The 22,964-nt window shown below is 40.5% G+C and overlaps 2 protein-coding genes across 2 annotated transcripts in view; one reads left to right on the top strand and one right to left on the bottom strand.

Moving 5' to 3' along the window:
- The window catches only part of LOC135710675 (protein lozenge-like), a gene marked incomplete at its 3' end in the record, with an annotated part of 135,891 nt that overhangs the window by 68,848 nt on the left and 44,079 nt on the right, over positions 1-22,964 (top strand). The gene's annotated exons all lie outside the window — the stretch shown is intronic.
- On the bottom strand, positions 13,954-15,894 carry LOC135710676 (uncharacterized). Its single transcript, XM_065233323.1, has one exon. It carries the CDS (start codon positions 15,892-15,894, stop codon positions 13,954-13,956), a length of 1,941 nt encoding a protein of 646 aa, XP_065089395.1.

Genomic DNA, 22,964 nt, shown 5'->3' with positions numbered 1-22,964 from the left:
ATTGGTAATTTCCGAAAACTTCCGGGGAGATCTATAGGAACCTCAGACAAGAGACTATTGAAGAAAAGTTTCCTTCACCTCTGGACTTCTTGATAGAAGTTCTACAATCTTCTGGAGGCAAACTCTGGGATCTTCTGAAAAGAAGAATTAATTTTAAGAACCTCAGAAGCCAAATTTAAAAATATATCCAAAGAAAGCTTCGGGAAGTTCCGGAAACTCCCGAAGACAAATTGCGAAACAGGGTTCTGCATTTTCGAAACAATGAAAAGAAAATGAACTCTCCGCAGAATCGCTTCATTTCGAGCAATATCATTTTCGTGAACATTCCTCTTTTCAAACATGACAGGACTATCACTTGTTTCGTTCGTCAAGTGCTTCAGTTCATTTCATTCGAAGCAAAGACTTGTTTCAATTGACGCAATGAATGACTCGAAACCTGCTTCCTTCGTTTTTTTTTTCACTTTCACTTCAATTCGGGGCTCATTCGACTTGTCACGACCTGACGACGCAGACATCAAAATATAGTATCCGGATCAGGGCTCTACATTTTCGAAGCTCTAAAATGAACTCGTGTTTTTTTTTCTCTCATACATACGTGTTCGACGCTTCATTTCTATAACGCCTAGCTAGACTATCAGCAAGAAATGATAGTGAAAAAGAAGCACGCTTAGAAGGAAACGCTGGCTGTGGAACTTCTCGTCGTTGCTTTGCTCATCGCTTTCAATGTAACTAACGTCGATTTTCTAGTTAAACGAACCTCATTATGGCTTTCAATCCCCTTTCACGAACACCGCTCTTTCAATTTGTTTAAAATGCGTTATGTCCCGTTTTTGATCATTTTTTTTAGATAAATATATGGATGGAAGATAAATTAAAAATATTACGTGTAATCTTCACGTGTTTTCACGTGAGAAATGCTTTAAATGTCTTATTTCATTTTCCGTCATATACGTCATGAAACCTCTGTTGATGTGTTTCATGAAAGAGAAAACTATCAAAGTCGAGCGCTCTTTGCTCATCCGTTTCACCGAAGCTTGAAAGGAAGACCAATGGAGCGACGGGAGAAAGAGAGACAAGCGATTGAACATTATTTGTTTGTGCACGCCGACTGAGGTTCTAGAATGCTGCGAAGCTGTTCGACTTTAACAGAAAAAGTAAGCCAGCAGTCTCTTCGTCGCATCGATTTGGTCGATTGAAGCTGATATTGTGACGCCCTGATCCGGATAGTATCCGCACAATATCGGTTGCCCCGATAGGGATGGCATCCGGATTATATGTAGTAATAACACCGACAAACCGACATGACACTTAATTCTGACTTATGCCCGAAAATCGTAAATGGCCGATTTAAATGTGCAGTGATCCGAACTGTCAAAACCATAGATTTTTTTTTATCTAGATAAAAATAATTTGTACAGAATAGATCAGACACAAACCAATTCATAACTTTTGCATGCGGATTGATGGCTTAGATAAATATTTCCCGCGAACACGGAGCCAGATGTCAGTAGTGTGCTTTGGTCAGAAATTTTATTGATTTAGCTGTGGTCATTCATGTCGGTTTGTCGGTGGTAATAATATATTATTTTATATTAAACGAAAATTAAATTAACGAGACCATTCTGGAGTCCAAGATGGCAGCCATGGGGGTCAGGGAAAGTATCAAATACCCTACAATATGGGTATTTTCCGAACGGGGACGACGCGAAAGTGTCAAATACCCTACAAGACACACCAATAAATTATTAATTTTAATGGTGATGTAAACATCCATGCATGCTAAAATTGAAGCATGTAAACTTCCTTTTTACGTAAACTAGCAACTTGCAAGAAATATTGCTTACAGAAATGGATGGTTGGATATAATATTTAGAATATTTCATGAAATGACTCATAAATTTACACGTTCTGTAATGTGAATTTGTATGGTATGTGACGCTCCATTTATGTGCATCATAGTGACAGAAATTTACACTACTTTTTCGAACTGTGTAGGCTATTTTCGGAACGGGGATGCCGCGTAGATGCTGAAAATCGATACCCGACGCCATTTTGGAATTCAAGATAGTGGCCATTGGTTTTATGAAGTGTCAAATACCCTAAGATATGGGTAAATACGGGAACGGGAACAACGCGTAGATGCCGAAAATCTATAGTCGACGCCATTTTGGAATCCAAGATGGTGGCCATCAGGATTCAGAGAGTGTCAACTATCCTACAATATGGGTATTTTCGGAACGGAGACGACGCGTAGATGCTGAAAATCGAAATTCGACGCCATTTTGGAATCCAAGATGGTGGCCATCAAGTTTCATAAAACGTGTCACCGTACCGTAAAATATGAGTATTTTCGGAACGGAGACAACGCGTGGCTGCCGAAAATCGATATCCAATGCTATGTTGGACTCCAATATGGTGGCCATAGGGTTTCAGAAAAAGTGTCAAATACCCTACAATATGGTTATTTTCGGAACAGGGACAACGCGGCTGCCGAAAATCGATATCAGATACCACTTTGTAAACCAATATGGCGGCCATCAGGGTTCAGAAAGTGTGAAATGCCCTACAGTATGGGTATTTTCGGAATGGGAACAACGTGTGGATGCCGAAAATCGATATCCGATGCCATTTTGGAATCCAATATGGTGGCCATGGGGTTACACAAAAAGTGTCAAATACCCTAAGATCTGGGTATTTTCGGAACGAGGATGACGCGTAGATGCTGAAAATCGATATTCGATTCAATTTTTAGGCTATTTGACACAATTTGAAGATGGCGTCGGACATCGATTTCTGGCTTCTAGATGTCAGCCCGATTCCAAAAAAAAACCCACATTTATCGGTATTTGACAGTATTTCACGTGACGGAATCCGTCTTTGACATAAAAGATGAGACGTAAACAAACATGACATATAATATTAAGTACTCCGTGACTGAAAAGTTCGTTGCGCGACGAAAAGTATGTTTGATTGAACTATTTTTCACGTCTGTTATGACTCAAATTTATGTCAAAATCGACGCTCGTATACACACTAAGATTTTATTTTCGTGTTCGGTCAATTTTACCGAAATCAGAACAGCTGAACGTTCGGTAAAACTTTGACCTTCATTTTAAAGGCTATTGAATTTGAAAATAATGTCAAAACATGCTCAACCTTGTTTTAATGATCAAATCTTGTCATTTTTGTGGAGATTTAGTTTCAAAGTAGCTGAAAAGCAATTGAATTGAATTGCATAAATTTTACCGAACAGTTCAGCTATTCAGATTTCGGTAAAAATTACCGAAGTTGGCGATGATTTCTAAGTGCACCTAAATTTACAAGATTTTTTTCTAAGTGTGCATATTTTAGGATATTTTTCCGCAAATCGGAAGCCACCGTGTTGGATTACAAAATGACGTCGGATATCGATTTCCAGCTTCTAGATGTTACCGTTTGTATGGGTATTTGATAGAATTTACAACTTTTTCTCAAACCAGACACTTAGAAATTTTTACAGAAATCTGTAAAATTTTACCGAAATCTTAACAGCTGAACGTTCGGTAAACAGTTTCGCAGATTTCCTGTAATTTTTCACAAATATCTGTGAATTTTTTACAGATATCTGAAAATAATTACTGGAAAAATTTCTTACCGAACGTTCAGCTGTTGAGATTTCGGTAAAATTTTACAGAAATCTGTAAAATAATCTTAGTGTGCAGAAGCCGCCATCGTGGATTTCAAAATGGCGTCGGATATTGATTTCCAATCTCCAGACGTCACCCCGATTCCAAAAATGCCCATATTGATGGAACGGCAACAACATTTCCCATTTATTCTGAAATAGGAAGCCGCCATATCAAGAACAACATGTGAAAAGGGCATACAAGCTTATTGTAAACAAACCTTCTTATGCCCTTTTCTCACCACCCATATGACACTAACGCAAACCATCAACATCACCGGGTAGGTGAAACTTTCCCGTTCTCGAAGATGTGGTTAGTTTACGTGGGCGAACCTCGGTTGGCGAGAAAAGGGTTTGTAAAGATTTGTTTACAAAAAGTTTGTATGCCCTTTTCACATGTGGTTCTTGGTATTGGATTTCAAAATGGTATCGGATATTGATTTCCGGCTTCTAGACGCCATCCCGATTCTAAAAATACCTGTATTGATGGGTATTTGACAGTATTTTCCACTTAATCTGAGATCGGAAGCCGCCATCATGGATTTCGAAATGGCGTCGCAAATCAATTTTCGATCTGTGTACATCATACCGATTACAAAAATACCAGTTGAATATTGATGTGTATTTGATTGTATTTCCACTTTTCCGTAAATCGGAAGCCACCATCTTCGATTTCAAAATGGCGTCGGATATCGATTTTCATCCTCTAGACATCATTCCGATTCCAAAAATACCTTTATTGATAAGTATTTGACAGCATTGCCCACTTTTTCTTAAACTGGAAGCCGCCATCATGGATTTCAAAATGGCGTCGCATATCAATTTTCGATCTCTAGTCATCCCGATTAAAAAAATACCCAAAAATACGCTTAAATGAACCGAGTGAACAATCAACAAAAGAACAGCTTCGCTTCGATGCAAAAATTAAGTTCATTTGACAATGAAAGAAGCAATGAACATTAGTCAAGCCAAAACAAACAGCATGGAAACTGATCGAAAGTGGTTCTTTTGATGTTGACGGGGATCATCTGCTCGAAGGGAAGACAGAATGACTTTCAATGGAAAGTGATGGTTGACAGCTTCATCGTCGCTTGACGATTTTCGATTGAAAGTGACTTTGTGGGGCCCTGCTTAGAGGTTTTGCTTAGGGATCGTCCGAATGCAAGTTCAGTAAACTTCCGAGGTCGGTAGCGTGTTTATGGAGAACACTATATCAAGATAGAGCTGGAATTAGGGCGTAAAAGCTTTTGTAAACAATGATTTCTTTCGATGATGTCTTGAAAGTCAAGGCTCGCCCTAGCAAATCAACATCACCATCAGGTAGGGTAAGACTTCCGCTACCCGACGGTAATGTTGATTTGCGTCAGCACGCCTTGAATTCCTAGAAATCATCGAGAGAAGTCATTGTTTAAAAAAGCTGTTACGCCCTAATTCCAGCTCTATCTAGATATGTTTTAGTAACTCAAGAATGGACTGCTCCGGTGGTGTAGTGGTAACCGTGATTGCCCGTGCACTCTTAATCCCAGTTGGTGCCGCCGGGATTTTCTGAGGCATAAAATCTCTGAACACGCCTTCCTCCTTCGGAAGAGAAGTAAAGCCGTTGGTCCGTGGTCCATATTGTCTTACTATTTGCTGCTGAATGCTGTCTGCAGACCCCTCGCAATTGTCCCTTGCGACAAAACGAAAAACTGACACTGAAACAAATTATCCTATCTTAACTCGATGTTTAATTAGTTCGCAAATTTGATGATTTTTACTTTAAAAAATTTTGCAATTTTCGTTTCAACTACCGAGGACACGAGGTTCAAAGATCTTCCTAAGGAAAGTTTAAGGATCTTCCGAAATCTTGTTCTAGGATCTTCCAAAAGAACAATTCTTGAGCCAAATTTCAACTGAAACTGAACTAAATTCACCTGTGACAAATCACAGTTTCGCTAGCAGCTGTCGGCACAATTCCTGAAGAGGCGAGCTTAAAGGTTTTCGAAAGGCAAGTTTTAGGACCTTTCAAAGCCTAGTTCGGGAGACTTCTCAATGTTCTGGAATTTATAAAAGTCAGATTTTAGGAACTTCCAAACAGAAGATGTTGAAGGTTAAAAAAAACAACTTCAGCAAACTTTTTGAGGAAAACGCTAGGAACTTCCGGGAGTAAGTTTTTGGAACCCTTAGAAGCCGGGATCATCGAAAGGGATGTTTTTAAATGTCTCGGATGCAGTTTTACAAACTGTGGTAGACATGTTCTGAACATCCACAGGTAATTTCTAAAAATGTTTGGCAGCAAGCCTTTCGAAGGCAAGTTCTTGGATATTTTAGGAACTTCCTAAAACAAGTCTACCCAAGTAGGAATTTAACAGTTTGTTGGCTTTCACTCTGATTTATTGTGGTTTTATAACGGCAATAAGCATTTTTTTAGTTTAAATAAAGCATTAACAGTGCAAAATATTTTTGATTAGTAGTTCAGCTGAATACTGATTTAAAAACCTTTTAAAATCTGACGAGAAAATTATAAAGTGTCTGGTTTTAAAAACGAATTTCATGCAGCACTCTATCCCTTTATAAAACTGTTAAGTAAATCAATTGGTATTTGTTTTATTGATATCACGACAAAATTCTCAATAAAGGTGTTTTATCATTATGAAAGCAATTGAAACTGTTCGATTTCAAACGGGATCAAAAAGCATACATTGATGCGTTTTGGTGTCAATGAAGTGTATCACAAAACCTCCTACTGTTGACAAATAAAACTAAAAAGATGGATCCGCCTGGAGTCAGAGAAAAACATAATCGAGTGGGGCTTTCAAACGCAGAGTCACAAGGAAATGCCAAAGGATAATCGAGTAATAATTCTAGCAATGCTGTCGACGGAAGAAAAAACGAATCCTATTCCAAAACTTTCTCGGAGGGCAGCTCCGACAAAATTGGTCAACAACAACAGAGCCCTGGAAGCCGTCAAATTAGACTTAAAATTGATGGGAATACACAGCATATTGTCAATGGCAGCCTTCTCCAGAAATAACGTTGTGATGATGATCCGAATAGCATCAGTGCCAAACTGTGACTGCGGAAAACTGGAAAACTTTTCGGGAACGATTGAGCTTCCACCTGTTCGAAGTTAAGTAGACTTACTTCCTGAGTAACTGCTTCCAATAGATGAATTGCCCTTATCAAGGATGTCACGCAACTTGTTGATCAAACGCTGGAGTAGAACCACCGACGAACCGACATGCCACTGGAGCATTTCGTTTGTTCGCAATTCGATTTCTCAAATGAGCGATTCGATCTGTCAAACGGGCTACCAGATATGTCAAACAAGATGAGACGCAAACCAAGTCAATATAAATGTTCGTCTCCTTGCTCACGTTCTGACCCGATCGGATGACTAGATGGGCAATAATTTGAATGCTGCTTCTATGAGCTGTCACTTCGGTTCGACGGTGGTAGAACATCGTTGCAATCATCGCACAACAAAACTATCGAAAGATAAACAAATTTTGACGTTTTACTTCGTCCAGGCATCTTTGCCACCATTAATGCCGTCATAAAACTAAACGGAATAGGATCAAGCAAAATGGTTTCAGATAAAAACAATTCAGTCTGCCAATTATCTTCATAAAAGCCGCATTCAAATGTTTTACATTTGTTAGCGATTTAATGAAAGCAAAACAGCTTTTTCACAAATGACTTATGGAAAATTAATGTTTATGCCATCGCCATATTGTTATTATTCCATTTGCTTTTTTTTTAATCTTCGTTTTTCAGGATGTTTTTCCTTTAAAATAACTTTATTCTCATCAATTCATCAATGAGCAGTAACAGAAGTTACGAAAATCATCAAATTGTCTCGGCTGTGAGCAATGATTAACATAACATATGTATACCTATATTTTGTTGCCTAAATTAAAAATAATTAGTCAAATCAACGTTTTCCGAACGGCGGGCTTATTTCTTCGATTTTCTGAAGCACATTTCACATTAGATTTAATCTGTCACCTAAAAATAGACCACAATATGATTTTCAATAATTTGAGTAATTCTTTCGCTTTAATTATGAGGATTTTTGACGGATTCATTTTTGAACTATGAATTTGGCAAGATCGGACGATATTTATGTATCCCTTTTAATCTTGATTGATGCTTTATTTTCAGTGCGCTTAGCAAGCGTCAAAGGCAAATGGCACAAGTATTGGTGCTAAATGACTTTTATTGAACTTTTGATAACGATTTCAAATGGTTCTCAAAGCATTTTTCATATAACCTTTTTGCAGCAAGTCATTCTTGAAATTTCTCAATAATGCACTCTTTAGAACCTTCTTCAGAGTGGACCAACTAGACACATTATTTTTTTAAAGAGGTTTTGTTGGATGTAATTAAGGCAAAGCTATCTTGATCAGGGTTTTATGAATGTTGTTTTATAGAAGCCTTGTAGTGTTAGTTGGGTACAGATGACAAGTTTTAAGAATTTCGAGGGTAAGTTGTGGGACGTTTTAAAGAAACTACTTAAGATAAAATCTGCGCAAGTCTAAGGACAATTTCTAGGACCTTTAAATGCCAAGTTCTGAGTTCCCCTGAAGAAATTTTTTCAAATCTGCTGGGTGTAACTTCACTGTTTCATAAAAGTTTGGAGTCACTTCAGAGTGTACAGAATCACTTAAAAAAATTCGGTATCACTTCGGAAAGCACTGTTAATTGGATTGGAGTTCTAGCGATGCAATAGTAGCTCGAGTAGCAGAGAGGTATTCACTATCAGTATGAACCAGACAAACTTGGATGCAGAAAAAACAGACTTAAATGCAGATCTCAAACTTCACCAACATGGCTGTTTTCAGAGCTGTAGGAAACCGATTAGAAATATCTTATTTTAATTCACTCCGTAGGTCTCCTTCCATCTGGTTGATCCAACCCTAACGAATCACAATCCAATATTTTCCCAAACATTACGCTGGATGTATCTGAGACGGCCCCCTCCAAATTGGGAACCCTGGCTTTAGCCCACATCGTCCTACCAATACGGTACTGAAATCAAGCCTAGATACGACAATGCTGACAATATTTCGTCAATATGATATCCACCAAGATAGAGAAGGTAGCTTTGAACAGACCTGCTGTATTATTTTTTGCATCGATTTTAACCATGACCAATATTCGGCGTTCAACTTACTTGATCTGCGAATTGAACAACGTCCAGAAATTTGATCAAAATCAGTTTGCTTTCAAGTCACTTCAACGATGACTACCAGATAGAAGGAGATAGTAGGTCAACTTACAGTCGCCGTGGAAACCACTAATGACGACTAAAATGTTAAGATCAGAAATTTGAAGTTCTGAATAACGTTGGATGTCAACCATACACTAATCACCGACAGAAAATCAACTCAATTAGTTGGAGAACAGCCGATAAATAGCGATGGGGAATTACAAGGAGAATTATAGTTGTTCAATTGTTTTCTTCAAAATTAAATTATTCTAATAAAATTAAAAAAATTTAATACTTTCCTACCTAATTTTAAAATCCATTCAAACTGCCGTTAGCATCTCTCGCTAACCCCCGCACTGGGCATCCACCTTCGGAAGCAAAGTGCCGACCGCGGGCAAGGTTTACTCTCCACAATCCACCATCACTATGCACCGCCTTTTTCCAAACAAATCGACACAGAGCAAAATGCAAAGTGATGTCATTGAATATTAATCGATTCGTCAAGTGTTCATTCACTCCTCCACCATTTGTGTTTGTGCATATACATATGATGATTCGTACTTGCGGAAGATCACTTCCCACCTTCAACCAGTCAGTCATTCACTGTACTTGCCAAGCAGAGAGGCTTTTAACTTGTAACGACGACGATGTAAGACGCAACCTGAATATTGATGATCTCGGATGTTTGTACCCCCCCCCCCCTCCCAGCCTGGATCAGGGCAGAAGGGGACCGAGAATCGTACGTATGTACGCATTTGCTGACATGGAAGTAACTAGTCGGTGATTGTTTGTGACATCAATTTACGGTTCTTTGCCGGGAGGGGAATGATACCGACACCATCGACGCAACTGCGATGAAGGTCACTTCAATTTGCCACAATTTGGGCCTGGGAGATGTTTTCGCAGTGTGATGGTTAGAAATAATAATGAAGAAAATTCCACTGCATATTTGTTTATGAGACAGTCGGCACACCAAATGGACGGACTCACTCCATAAATTGTGTTTCATTTTTAATGAACCTGAACACACTCTGAGCAGCGTCGTGCGTCGTCGCCGTCGCCGCCATCTTCACCGACAGGTATGGTGCGCAGGAAGAGCCCGTTTGAAAGCCAATTATTTTCCAATTAGCTCTCGCTTTTCAATTTTGATGGCACTTTTGCGTCGCCCTCGTTTTTTTTTTTATTCATGTCTCCCCCCCTCCCATTCCCATTGAAGAGCAGAACATCACTAGCGAGAGTCTACATCGATGGTACCACCCCGCCGGGAACACCGGTGGCAGATCTTTGATGTGCTCTAGTTTTTTTTTTATTGTCCCGTCAGTTGTGCCATCCCATTTTACTGATCAAATTTAGGGGAAACGAGCATACAGCTCAGAATCAGGAAAATTAGTGTCGTTTTTGAAGTGACAGCTCCATCAAAGGCTATTACACGTTTTGGATAAAAGCAGATGCAAGTGAGTCACTGTCAGCTTTCTGGACTGGAACTAATACGTGCTTTCCGGGAATTCTTCCATTGCCCGGGCAGGTGTCTGGTACGCATTCCAGTTACCATTGAACGAGGGAGAAAGAGAGTCAGAGTGTATGCACAATTTACATAATCTAATTTGCTGCAAATCAATTGCTCCAGTGGACCGACGAGGGACGATATGGTGGCGGCAACAGTCACACCATTGGATAACGAATCGAATCCACCATTGCTGGATTAAGGTATAAGGTACCGGCAATTATCTGCGCCATCCGAAAAAAAAATAAATAACTGTAATAATACAGTACCCTCGTGCGTTGGCTGTTGGCTGATATGCAATGCAACCTCAGCGAGCGTCGATTGCTTCTGGGTCACAAAAAAAGGAGGCAGTTTTGCGACTAATTAGTTTTCAATTGGTTGCAACCGGTCGGCGGTGGCGCTTGCAGGGAGTGTGCGAATGAATTACGTCACGAGGAGTGCAGTTTGTGTGAACTACGGGTTTGTTTGTGTTTTTGTTTTAGATTCAAGCTCACGTGGCGCATCCCGGGGGCTAATAAAAAGAACTGTGCAATTGCAATTAACTGTGCGAGGTAGCGGTTTTTCCAACCACTCTTGATCGTGGCAGTCTTGGCACAATGAGTGCATTTGTTCGGGATGCTTCTGTTTTGAAAGCACCACAGCTGTATCGGTCTTGCCAATCTGCCTGTGTAATTTGTGACTCAATTGCCTGTGAATGATCAGATTATTTAGACGGTGGAAAGATTTTACAAATATAACAGATTTCTTTATTACAAATACAGAACGGTCATGATTTATACACAGATAAAAATATTTAGTCATTTTCAACTACAAACTGGAGGAGGTTTTTGAAAAACATAATACTTTCACGTAAAATTAATGTGGTATTGCTGTATGTTTTACAGATGAAATTATTGCTGTGCAGTAAATTAAACGCTTTATGTCACTATAGAGACAAAAAATTTGTTGATATTATAATGCTACTTAGAGGCATTATAAAAAAGATAATTGATTTAGGATTGTGTCTTTCGGCAAAATCGACCGCGTTGCGAAAAGTGGTCAGGTTTTGACCACTTATAACTCTATCAGTAGCGGATGGATTTTAAGTCTAATCCGATTATGGAAAATGTAACGAAATTATGAAAGATTTTGAACGTTAATAACTCAGCTGCCCCTGGACCAATTTCAATAATTTTATCACAAATCGATGAGAAATATTTCTACGCATCGATGGCAAAGCTTCCAGCTGTTGATTTTCATCAAAAAACTATTGAAAAGTGATAAATTTCATTATCTAAAAGCGTCGAAATAACTAACAAATCCACCAATTACGTACATGCATATGCTCCTTCCCCAAAAAATTCGTGTTTAGCGTCTTTCTGCTAAAGGCTAAGCGGCCTTTCAACCTGTCGCAGACACAAGTTCAACCCCTGTCCAGCAGCAGACGGGCCGAGACTTTTGCGAGTGTCCAATCATTGAACCGAAGAATGTGAGATTGTCCAGTCCGATTTGCTGATCTAGTTTCCTACACGTCATCATCGTCTTCCAAAGGATTTAAGTCTGTGCTAACCAAGGTTTTTCAAAAGAGTTAAATTTCTGAACATGCCCCAACTAAAATTCATATCAAAAGATTCTTTTCAGGGCAATCATAGTCATAGTAAGGAGTATAAACAAAGAGAACTTATATAAGACCACGTAGTCCTACTTTGCCGTTGCGTACAATCCCATAGAGCTGTCCCTTGTAGTTTTTCCCTTTCCAGGCACATTTCCGAAGCATTATTTGTTGCCCATTGTGGTCATCATATAATGCCAATGTAAGATTTAATTACATCCAGTGTTTATGAGAACTGCTTAATGCTAATGAAATGCTCGTTAGAATTTAGTACTAAATTAGTCATAAGCCTTAAGAGGCGTCGGACTATAAACAACAAAAAAGGTGCTGTGAAATTCCATCTTTTCAATGTTAAAACATGTAAATTAATCTTGTTAAAGAGGGGCAAATTTTTTCTATGTTGCATGTTACGGCAGGCAGAATGAAAAATTATACGTTTCGGACACCGGGTTTTGAGCAGTACATAAACAAATCTTTTCGATTTAGTGCAGCTTTCATTTCAGTGTATTAGGAATAGATTAACAAATCATAGGTTAGTTTACTTACACTTACGGTGTTCTACGTGTGCAAATGATATGCTTGAAATCTATGTGTGTTACTTGTGTGTAACAAATTTTAGGGTATTACAATTGCGTGTAAATAGGTTTTAAGTGTACAACTTACTGTTTCTGTATGTGCTTTTAATTAGGCAAACTTCACTACTAGTAACAAATTGAATCGTTTAGGGTTTAATAAATTTTAGAATAACAAATGTTTGCAGGAGTAGCCTCTATTTCGCTTGTTGCTTCGCTATCCGTTCTGTTGTTCCTCGTCGGAAGTAGTTTGTCCCCTTCTTTCCTTACTGTCACCTGTCATACGTTGAGCTGACCGTTGACAGCCGTCATCGGAGTTCAGCTGGGGCGACAACGCGGAACGCCAACCTGAAGCAGTGCACCCAGTGGCAACATCCTCTCCCCCCCCCCGTAACACTGGCCACCGGTCCCAGTTTTACCCCCTGACTCAACCTCCAATACAGCCAACTTGGATACTGGCCTACGTAATATCCCCCTCGCATTTAGTACAACAGCTTGCCAAACTCTTTCATCCTTCGCTGTCACGACCTCCTTAACGCGTCCACGAATCCAACCGTTCCTGCGGGTGTCGTCGACAGGGCGTCACAATATCAGCTTCAATCGACCAAATCGATGCGACGAAGAGACTGCTGGCTTTCTTTTTCTGTTAAAGTCGAACAGCTTCGCAGCATTCTAGAACCTCAGTCGGCGTGCACAAACAAATGTTCAATCGCTTGTCTCTCTTTCTCCCGTCACTCCATTGGTCTTCCTTTCAAGCTTCGGTGAAACGGATGAGCTAAAGAGCGCTCGACTTTGATAGTTTTCTCTTTCATGAAACACATCAACAGAGGTTTCATGACGTATATGACGGAAAATGAAATAAAACATTTAAAGCATTTCTCACGTCAAAACACTTGAAGATTACACGTCATATTTCTAATTTATCTTCCATCCATATATTTATCTAAAAAAATGATCGAAAACGGGACATAACGCATTTTAAACAAATTGAAAGAGCGGTGATAAAGTGTTCGTGAAAGGGGATTGAAAGCCATAATGAAGTTCGTTTAACTAGAAAATCGACGTTATTTACATTGAAAGCGATGAGCAAAGCAACGACGAGAAGTTCCACAGCCAGCCTTTCCTTCCAAGCGTCCTTCTTTTTTATTTTCGTTTCTTGCTGATAGTCTAGCTAGGCGTTATAGAAATGAAGCGTCGAACACGTATGTATGAGAGAAACAAAACTCGAGTTCATTTTAGAGCTTCGAAATTGTAGAGCCCTGGTCGTCGACAATCAGGACCAGGTTTCCTTCAGCTACGGGTTTGACATCGCCGAACCATTTCATCCGCCTCGTCAGCATTGGGAGGTATTCCCGTACCCACCGTTTCCAAAAAACGTCCAATTGGTGTTGAATCTGGTTCCAGGAGTTTCTCACTGCAGAAGCTGGATCACTAAAGGCTACAGTAGGTTGGCGTACGCCTCTTGAGCATCCCATCAGGAAGTGGTTCGGTGGCTTCACCTTCTTCAGCATCCAGTGGCAGGTACGTGAGCGGTCGACTGTTAACGATACCCTCGGCTTCAACGACCAGCGTTTCCAATCCTTCGTCGTCCAATTTTCGATCGTTGTTGTAAGCGATCTGCATGGCCGTCTTTATCGATCGCACCATTCTTTCCCAAGCACCGCCCATGTGAGGTGCTCCTGGTGGTATGAAGATCCATTTGGTATCTGTGTTTGTGAAAGTTGCTGCCAGTCCGTCGTGAATTTCCTTAATCTGCTTTCGTAACAGATTCTCTGCACCCTGGAAATTGGTGCCGTTATCTGTATAAATCTTCGCTGGCGTTCCACGGCGGCAAACGAAACGGCGAATGCACTTCACGCAGGACGGTGTGGAAAGGCTGTATGCAACCTCCACATGGACAGCACGAGTTGTCAAGCAGGTGAACAAGCAGATGCAGCGTTTTGCAGTAGTCCTTCCTACTTTCACAGACAGCGGGCCGAATAGATCAATTCCAACGTACGTGAACGGTCGGGTAAAGGACGACAGGCGAGCCATAGGGAGTGGTGCCATTTGCGGTACCTTCGGTGTTGCCTTCGCCAACTTGCACCATTGACAAGCAGCCGCTAATTGCTTCACTACCGTCCTCAGCCGAGAGATATAGTAGAACTGACGAACTTCATTCACCACTGTTTCGGAGTTCCTGTGGCGAAAAGCTCGGTGAAAATCATCCACAATCAAACTGGTTACTGGATGTTTCCTCGGGAGAATTACTGGAAACTTGGCATCAAACGTAGTATGTGGCGCAGCTCCAGTTCTTCCACCGACCCGTAGAACTCTGTATTGATCCACTGTTGGCGTCAACTGGTACAAGACGCTCGTTTTGTGTAGCTCCATATTTCTTCCCAGTATCAAGTTCATCTCCTCAGGATACTCCTCCCACTGCACCATTTGCATCAATGTGTTCTTCGCTTTCTTCAGCTTATCCTGGCTCAGATACGATGATTGTGTTTCTTCTCCTCGTCTTCTACGCCTGCAATTGTCCACAAAACGGTGCACGTACGCAACTGTTCCTAATAGCCGGCTCCACCTCGAAAATCGACAGAAATCTACTATGGTAGCTGGAATTGTTGAACCTTGTATCACAAAACAGGGCCGTAGTTCCTCTTTGGGTTGCACTAGTTCCTTGGTTTGCTTCGGCCATTCGTTCTCAGGGAGACGAAGGTATTCCGGGCCTCTGAACCACACGTCAGTGACTTCAGGACACGGGTTCTTTCCCCATTTTGTCGCCGCATCCGCAGGGTTAAGTTTGCTGGGGACCCATCGCCATTCTGCTATGTCCGTTGTTGATAGTAGCTCTCCAATCCGACACGCCACGTATTGTTTGTAGCGGCGGTGGTCAGCTCGCAGCCAAGCCAATACAGTCGCGGAATCACTCCACAGAAATCGTCGCTTCACTTCGACGTTGTGACCCTCCTGTACAAAAGACATCAAGCGACTTCCCAGGACTGCTGCTTTTAGTTCCAAGCGTGGAATTGAGAGTGGCTTGAGCGGTGTGACCTTCGTCTTGGCAGCAACTATTGTGCATTCGGCTTTACCTTCAGCGTTGACCACTCTAAAGTAAGCTACAGCGGAGAATGCAGCTTCGCTTGCATCAACGAAGATGTGAAGTTGAAGTTGATCGTATGTTTGCGTGGTCGCTTTCTTGAAGTAACAGCGAGGGATTCGTAAGTCACCAATCTTACGAAACAGTCCAGTCCACCTGATCCATCGGTCGAATATTGCTTCCGGCAACTTTTCGTCCCACTGCAGGCCAGCTCGCCATTGATCCTGAAGAAGTATTTTGCCGTGAACGAGGAACACGCTCAGAAGTCCCAATAGATCGAAGATCCCCATCAGACATTTCAGCATCTGCCATGATCCATTAACATGAACAATAATGAACAACTCTATTACAATAAAAATTGTTGTCACATTAAATATTGGTGTGTTTTCATTGTGGGTTACTTCACGAACAATAAAAATAAATCTGATTGAAGCATGCAGACTATGAGAGGGACAGCAACACTGCCAATGTAATCAAGATAGGCGCTGCTCGTATGGCTCTGGCTTTGACAGTTCGTTTGGCTCAAAACCAGCCAATCTGCGTCCGCTCATCTCTTATCCTAGACCCTCTCTAAAGCTGGGTTAAGATGGTTCACTTCAGCGTTCAACTCACTTGAACTGCGAAATGAACGTCCAGAAATCTGACCGATATCGGACTTGCTCTATTCGTTGTCAAGTCAATTGAACGCCTACGACCAGATCGGTTTGAGTTGAATTCAACTCACCTGCCTCATCTAAATCCCGCTTAATGCAGACCTTTTCCGTGCAGTCAATAATCATACAATATAATAATAAAAAAATCCACCACTTGAAGATGTCAGGAAGTAACTCTCAGGTGGAAGCATATTTCATGGGCGATTCTCTCCAGTAGAATGCATTAACTTATCAACGACGCTCAACCACCAAGGAGACGTGACCTAGGGAGATCGAGCGCAGGGGAGCTGGCCTCCATTTCTCACAAGTTCCGGATCGAATCTTAATCCATAACCAGTAAAAAAAAGGACTCACCCGTAACAGACGTACCATCCCCTTCCCTTCCCGGGGCGATGTTTTAATTTTTCGATTTATTTTTAAAGTCGATAAAGTAGATCTGTCAAGCCAACACAGACACTCTAAAGTACACTGTTATTTTTTTTAATCAATAAATTCGCCAAGCAACAGTAAAATAACAATAATATATAATGTTATTGAATAAAATATATATGGGGAAATCACGAAAATTTCATTGTTCAGATACTTAACAACCCCCCTTTTTTATTGTAAATTTTCCATTCATCATGAAATTTACTGTTTTGTACAACATAAATCAAGGTAAATTTATTGTAGACGTAACAATATAAATCATTTTAAAGACAATAATTTTCGTCTTATTGTTACATTGTTTTTTAATGTATTTTTGTTGTTATTTTTTTTTCGGGCAGCCGTAAAAATGTAATCAGATTGATTCTGAACGAATAATAAATCGTACAAATACATTCAGCGATGCGTTTTGGTTAAGAAAATATAGCGAAATCAACCTTTAAATTTTGGCTGCCGAAAACGGTCATCAGGTTGGGAAGCTGTCATTTACCCTATATTGAACATAATGTGAACTGCAATCATTTTCTTTTTTTTTTGCTGAATATCAACAACTGGGAATTTTTTTAGATATATCTGGGAAAACCGGGAAAAACCATTAAATTCAAAATGAACATGCACTGGTCACCCTAATTATGGTTTATACCAAAATTTGTTTTAAATCAGTCGTTTTTTGAACGTTGTTCAAAATGCATATTTCAAAGGGCTTTTTCACTGCACCACCAATGTAGAGGGTGCCAGGCTAGTTCGAGAGGAAACGTCAAACAAACAGTGTGTTTACATCAGAATACGGGTTTTTACAACGCAAATTATAGCGATTTCATTTTAACATCTTGTCAATTTCCATCGGTAATTGTCTTCTTTTACGATTGTCCACGGATTTGAACTGATTTGTATCTCAACTATTCCCACACAAGAAATCCGGAAGATCATAACCACAAAGGCATTATTCTAAGTTTCCACTGTTGATCAAGTTTTTGAGCATCTCAGATGAATCAATTTAACAGGAAAAGTGAAACAGTGTTCCGCTTCCTATGTCGCACGGCAAAATTTTCTGCGTACAACACTCATTTTAACGTTCTCTTATTCACCACCAGAGGTTGAATCGATCGCTTAGTTTCTATTAAAAAGGCTTATACCATAGAGGTAACTCTAAGACCACTGGGTCCCGAAGAAAATCATTATTATTTTTGGCTCACTCAGTACCAGAACAACGGTCCCAAGCAGTCCCAAGCTATTTCACTCACCCCTGCATGTTCTGCATGAATCCACACACCCCTGATGTTATCTGTCAAACTTTCATAGCGAACCAAAACAAACATAGTGTAGTAATAGAATTTCGACTAGAATAGGGTACGTTAATCGTTTGCTTGGGACCAATAGGCTACTAAAGTGGTGAGCCAATTTAAAATCGTTAGTTTCGTATTGATTGTTGCTTATACTGTCAACCGTTCAATTGAACCGTCCGCAGCATTGTTTTTCTTGTCACACTTTTCATACCGTCACTCCGCGTGGTGATCAAGTGTGCTACACAGTAACCGCAAAATACCCAATAATGACTATAAAAGACCCGATATTGACTACAAAGTAAGCATTTTCAAGCAGGGTTACTTCCACTCACTTGCTATAAAAAAGTGTTTTTCGGAATTATGAAATCAGGAAATAGTATAATGCTAATTAGTGCTTGTAAGTTACAAGAAGAGGTCATGAAGTATATGGTTGACACATAAAATCTGTCAATATTGCTTTCAGTGCGTCACAATCAGCGATTTTACGACTCGTGAGCGCTCACTCTGAGTGAACGCTCACGAATCATAAGATCGCTGATTGTGACGCTCTGAAAGCGGAATTGACAGGTTTTATCAGTCAAACACATACTTCACACCCTCTTCTTGTTACTTACAAGTACAACATATCATTATAACATCTAATGATTGCATAATTCCGAAAAATATTTTTTTTATAGCAAGTGAGTGAAAGCAACCCTGTTTTCAAGGGAGACTGGGACTACCCATTAAATGAGAAAAAAATGACCCATTTATGAGTATTTGTTACTCAAAAATGAATACTTACTACTTATTTTCGTAGTTGTAATTACTCATAAATGGGTAAAATTTTACTCATTTAATGGGTAGTCCCAGTTTTCCTCGAAAATGCTTACTTTGTAGTCATTATTGGGTATTTTTCGGTTACCGTGTATGCGCGCTGCAAATAGACGTCAACCGCAACGCACGGTGGGGTTGAATTCGTGTTTTACACAACCGTTAATTAACGACCCAACATGGTGTGCTTAGTACGAAATTGCGACAAAACTAAACAAGAAAGAAAATTGGTGTCAAAGAGAGAGTTGTGGAGCGCATTGAGAGGCATCTTTTGGTTAGACAAAACAATACACTTTATTACGATTTTTTATTAAATAATAAGGGAAAACCCATCGGAAAACACAAGTTGTAGACTCGTTTATCCCTCAAATGTGTCTAAATGCAGCTTACTTAAAGTAGAAATTACACTATTAAGTAGTAATTTACCCATTTACCAAGGTGTCCAATGGAGGCAAGAGTGTTCTGCTAAATGGCATAGTTTTCGAGTTAGAGCCAATTTATGGCAAGCATAGACCACAACAGAAAAAAGTTCAATAACTCAGTGATCTTTGAGATTTGATCATATGCGTAGAACAACTTTTTACTTCAAATATGAACTTCTATCGCCCCTTAACTTATTTGCACTAAGGAACCGAACAGCCTGTATATGTAACACATATACACTTGTCGCAAAACGGTGGAAGCAACTCCTATGCGAGTTATTCCGGTCGCAATCAAGTTGCCACAAATTTTCGAGTCTGAAGTGTGTTTTTTTGGGGGGTAGGTAACAAGGTACCATCAAAATGCCAAACGAAGTTTTATTCTTAACTCAAAGCTCAGTATTCGTCAAAAGCATTCGACCAAATGTACGGTTTCATCACAAATAAGACAAAAATGCTCTTTTCCCCCTAATATTTTACTGGAATTTATGAAAATTAAAATCATTCACATTTTCTCAAATTTGACAAACAAATGCCAAACAAGTTACCATAGTCCATAACAAAGTCCCTTACCTAAGGATTATAATGTCCAACTGCCAGTTAGCTAATTAATATGACTCATGAATTATTCGATGGGCAATGAGTCGTAAAGCTCCATTTGGCTAAAGTAATGAAAAGATAATGAGTTTATCTAACTAAATGCGTACCACATCATAGCTAAGTAGCCAAACAAATGAAAACATAACCTCAAATTAATTCGAAACCTTTCTTCCCATTATGTCCGCAACGCACGACTAGACTGCCTGGACAAATGGGCGGAAGATTAATATTTAAAAATTCACCACAAACGACTTTATCTATAGCAGCCGTTGCTCCACCGACGCAAAATTTTAAATAATTAATACCTTCATAGCTTTCGTTCGCAGGGGGCGCTCGCACAAACACACACACACCCAACGATAAACCCTTGAACATGTACCCGTAGCTAGAGATCTATGAGTTCTGCTTCCTCTTATTGCGGTTATTGGTATATTGTTGCTGCGGTTGGGTTTCTGGGAATGAGGAAAAATTTCTCCCTTTTGTTTCGAGTGCATTTCAATTCATTGTTGTTCGCGTTAGTTGAGCCGCTAGAAACGCGAGAATGTCACTTGCGTTTCACTATGCAGTACACGGCCAATGAGAACGAGCCAAAATTGAATTTAGTTTACTCCTAAATCACAAAAAGTGCAGGAACTCAACGATAGATTTGCCTTATGTTTGCCCAGGAAAAAAATCCCGAGTATGAGAAAAGTAAAAATTCGATTCACTCAGTGTATTAGTACTACTCCTAGACTGAGTAAAATTTTCGTCAATTTTTCTCATTTTCCGGCAGACTTTTGAGGTTTTCCGCAGACATGAAGCAAGCACTTTTTGCGATTATGAGTAAATTGAACTCAAATTTGGATTGGATCTCATTGGCCGTATACCGCTGCCACACAGTACTTCAAGTTGACAGCCGTCATTTCGTCTCAGCACCGTACGTTCGCTTTTGAAAGCCCACCAGGGAATACAATCGTCGTCATGGCGTAGGTAGGCACTAAATCATCCGGATCGCACGTGGTACCAACTGGTGCTGCTGGTTAGTATGCCTTACCATCGGCACAACGGGGACACCCCCACATTTGAGCTATTAAACAAGAATTGTTACCCGGTTTCACATGTTTCGGATTGGGGTTTTGTGATGGAAACATTTGGGTAATAAAACAGCCAGCCCTGTGCGGTTGAACAATCAGACCCTATGACCGCTTTTTTTTTCGAACGGGATGGACTAGGGGTAGAGTGGCCCTTAACCCGATGAAACTCGGATGACAATGCAGAAGGAGGGGTCATCTCCGCGTACGACAACGCATTGTTGTCGTGAAGTGCAATTATCCGCTGGCTGGCCATGTGCGTTGCCGTTATGAACGTGTTCAAATTTGGGACAAACTGGTCGTTTAGTACCCTACGTACAGCACCAGTCAGGCGACCGTCCATCCGTCCGTCAGCATCGTATAATTGACGGTTGTAGACCGCGCTGCAGCGGACGGCAGATGGCTTTCCGACGGACTTTCCAGATCAGCTGCCCGAATGTGTTGCGTACACCGTGCACATTGTACCGGTTTGTACTTGGCTTTTAAACTCTGACCAACAGCGGCGGCGACAACGACAGCAACAGTGGGATGGGTTGGTCCAGTTTCGCCGTTTAATATGCATTCCGGTCGAAGTGGGTTTCGAACTTTTATCGCCGCATCGTCATTTCATGGTGTTTCCAAGTTTCCCAAAACACGCCAACGTCATTTGCTCGGCATTAAACTATTATGGTAAATGATTTCACTAAAAAGCTCATAATAATAGGTTTGCCCGATCGCGAAGCGGCAGACGGAATGAAACGAACATAAGTGAATCTCCCTTCAATGTGCGTGCTTTCTCAAGCGATCATATTTTTCCGTTGCTACATTTTCTAAGATGAGATTTCTTTCAATTTCGAAAAGGGCAATTAAGACGCTCTGTGCAAGGTTCGGCCGTGGAAAGGGATGGAAATGAAAGCACGCTTCCCGTAGCCGAGCATTAACCTGTTCGATTGATCCATTACGACGGCGATCACTTCGCCCTTTTAAAGGTACCATTCTCGGCAACGACCGGACCAATGATGATGTAACTTTCGGAGACTACTTAATCCCCGTGAGCAAGCATCTGAGTGCAATTAGATTTCAGGAAAACCCACTTGAACGTCACTGACTTTCATTTTTTTTCCCTCACATTCATCTCCTAAAAGTATGCCCTAACTTCTTTCCCCGAACAAGAACGAAAGTGGTTTCGAAGTTCACACACTAACCCAAATCCGATCCGTGGCGGTGAAACCTCGTACTACAACCAACTGGAGCTATAAATTACCATGTTGTGGAGTACTTTAACGCTGCGATGCAACGTGTTATTAGCCGTCGGTTGTGGGTGTTGAGATAGATAAATTGTTCACACACAAACACACACACACACAAACGATCAGCAACCACCTTGCGAAACTATTTTGCATAAACGAGTGCCGATGCAGTTGTGCATCGTACAGCTACCCACCTATATTGAACAGCGATTAGGGAGGGGGGGAGGGGGTATGTTGCATTCACGTGTATGAGTGATCGTCGGATCCGGTTTATTATTATCAACACCATTCGTTGGACGAACGACTAGCATTGAGTTGGCAGCGATGGTTGGTGAGTGGACTCGGGGGCCTACATTGAGGAAGAAATTGATGATCATCATCCTATATACACTCTCGGCATCCAGGGTAATTAGAATGGTGGCTTGTAAAAGTGGTTTTGCGGGTGGTAACATGTGCCGCTTCCTATATTATCGTTACGCAGCGATGTACCACTACACCATCTTCTTGACGGACAACCTATAATCAATGGTGATTTATTGCGGTTGGGGGTGATTATGAGATGAGTGGAATCGAGGGAGATTAGGAAGCTGAAGATGATCTGAATTGAGGGCTTAAACATATGTTTCGACCGTTGGATGCGTGGGGTTTTAGATATATTATCGACACAGAAAACAAATGGCATGAACATGAAATGTAAGGGTGGATTGCTTACATCCTCTGTACATGTTTCTTGCAATGAATATAATGGCAGTACTTACAGAAACAATCTATTTCCAGATTCAATACTTTCGCATAATATCACTAGATGAATTTTCTAGCGGCTGTGCTAAAATTCCAAAATTATTAAAAAAAAACTTCCGACGA

Source organism: Ochlerotatus camptorhynchus, unplaced genomic scaffold (assembly GCF_037179485.1).
Source record: "Ochlerotatus camptorhynchus isolate MF236.1 unplaced genomic scaffold, CSIRO-AGI_Acam_v1.1 ptg000401l, whole genome shotgun sequence".
Lineage (NCBI taxonomy): Eukaryota > Metazoa > Arthropoda > Insecta > Diptera > Culicidae > Ochlerotatus > Ochlerotatus camptorhynchus.
The sequence above is the reverse complement of the archived record's forward strand: the minus strand, read 5'-3'. Positions and strand labels throughout refer to the sequence as shown.

Coding starts and splice junctions, on each gene's coding strand:
- LOC135710676 (XM_065233323.1), bottom strand. CDS start 15,894: ATGGGGATCTTCGATCTATTGGGACTTCTGAGCGTGTTCCTCGTTCAC.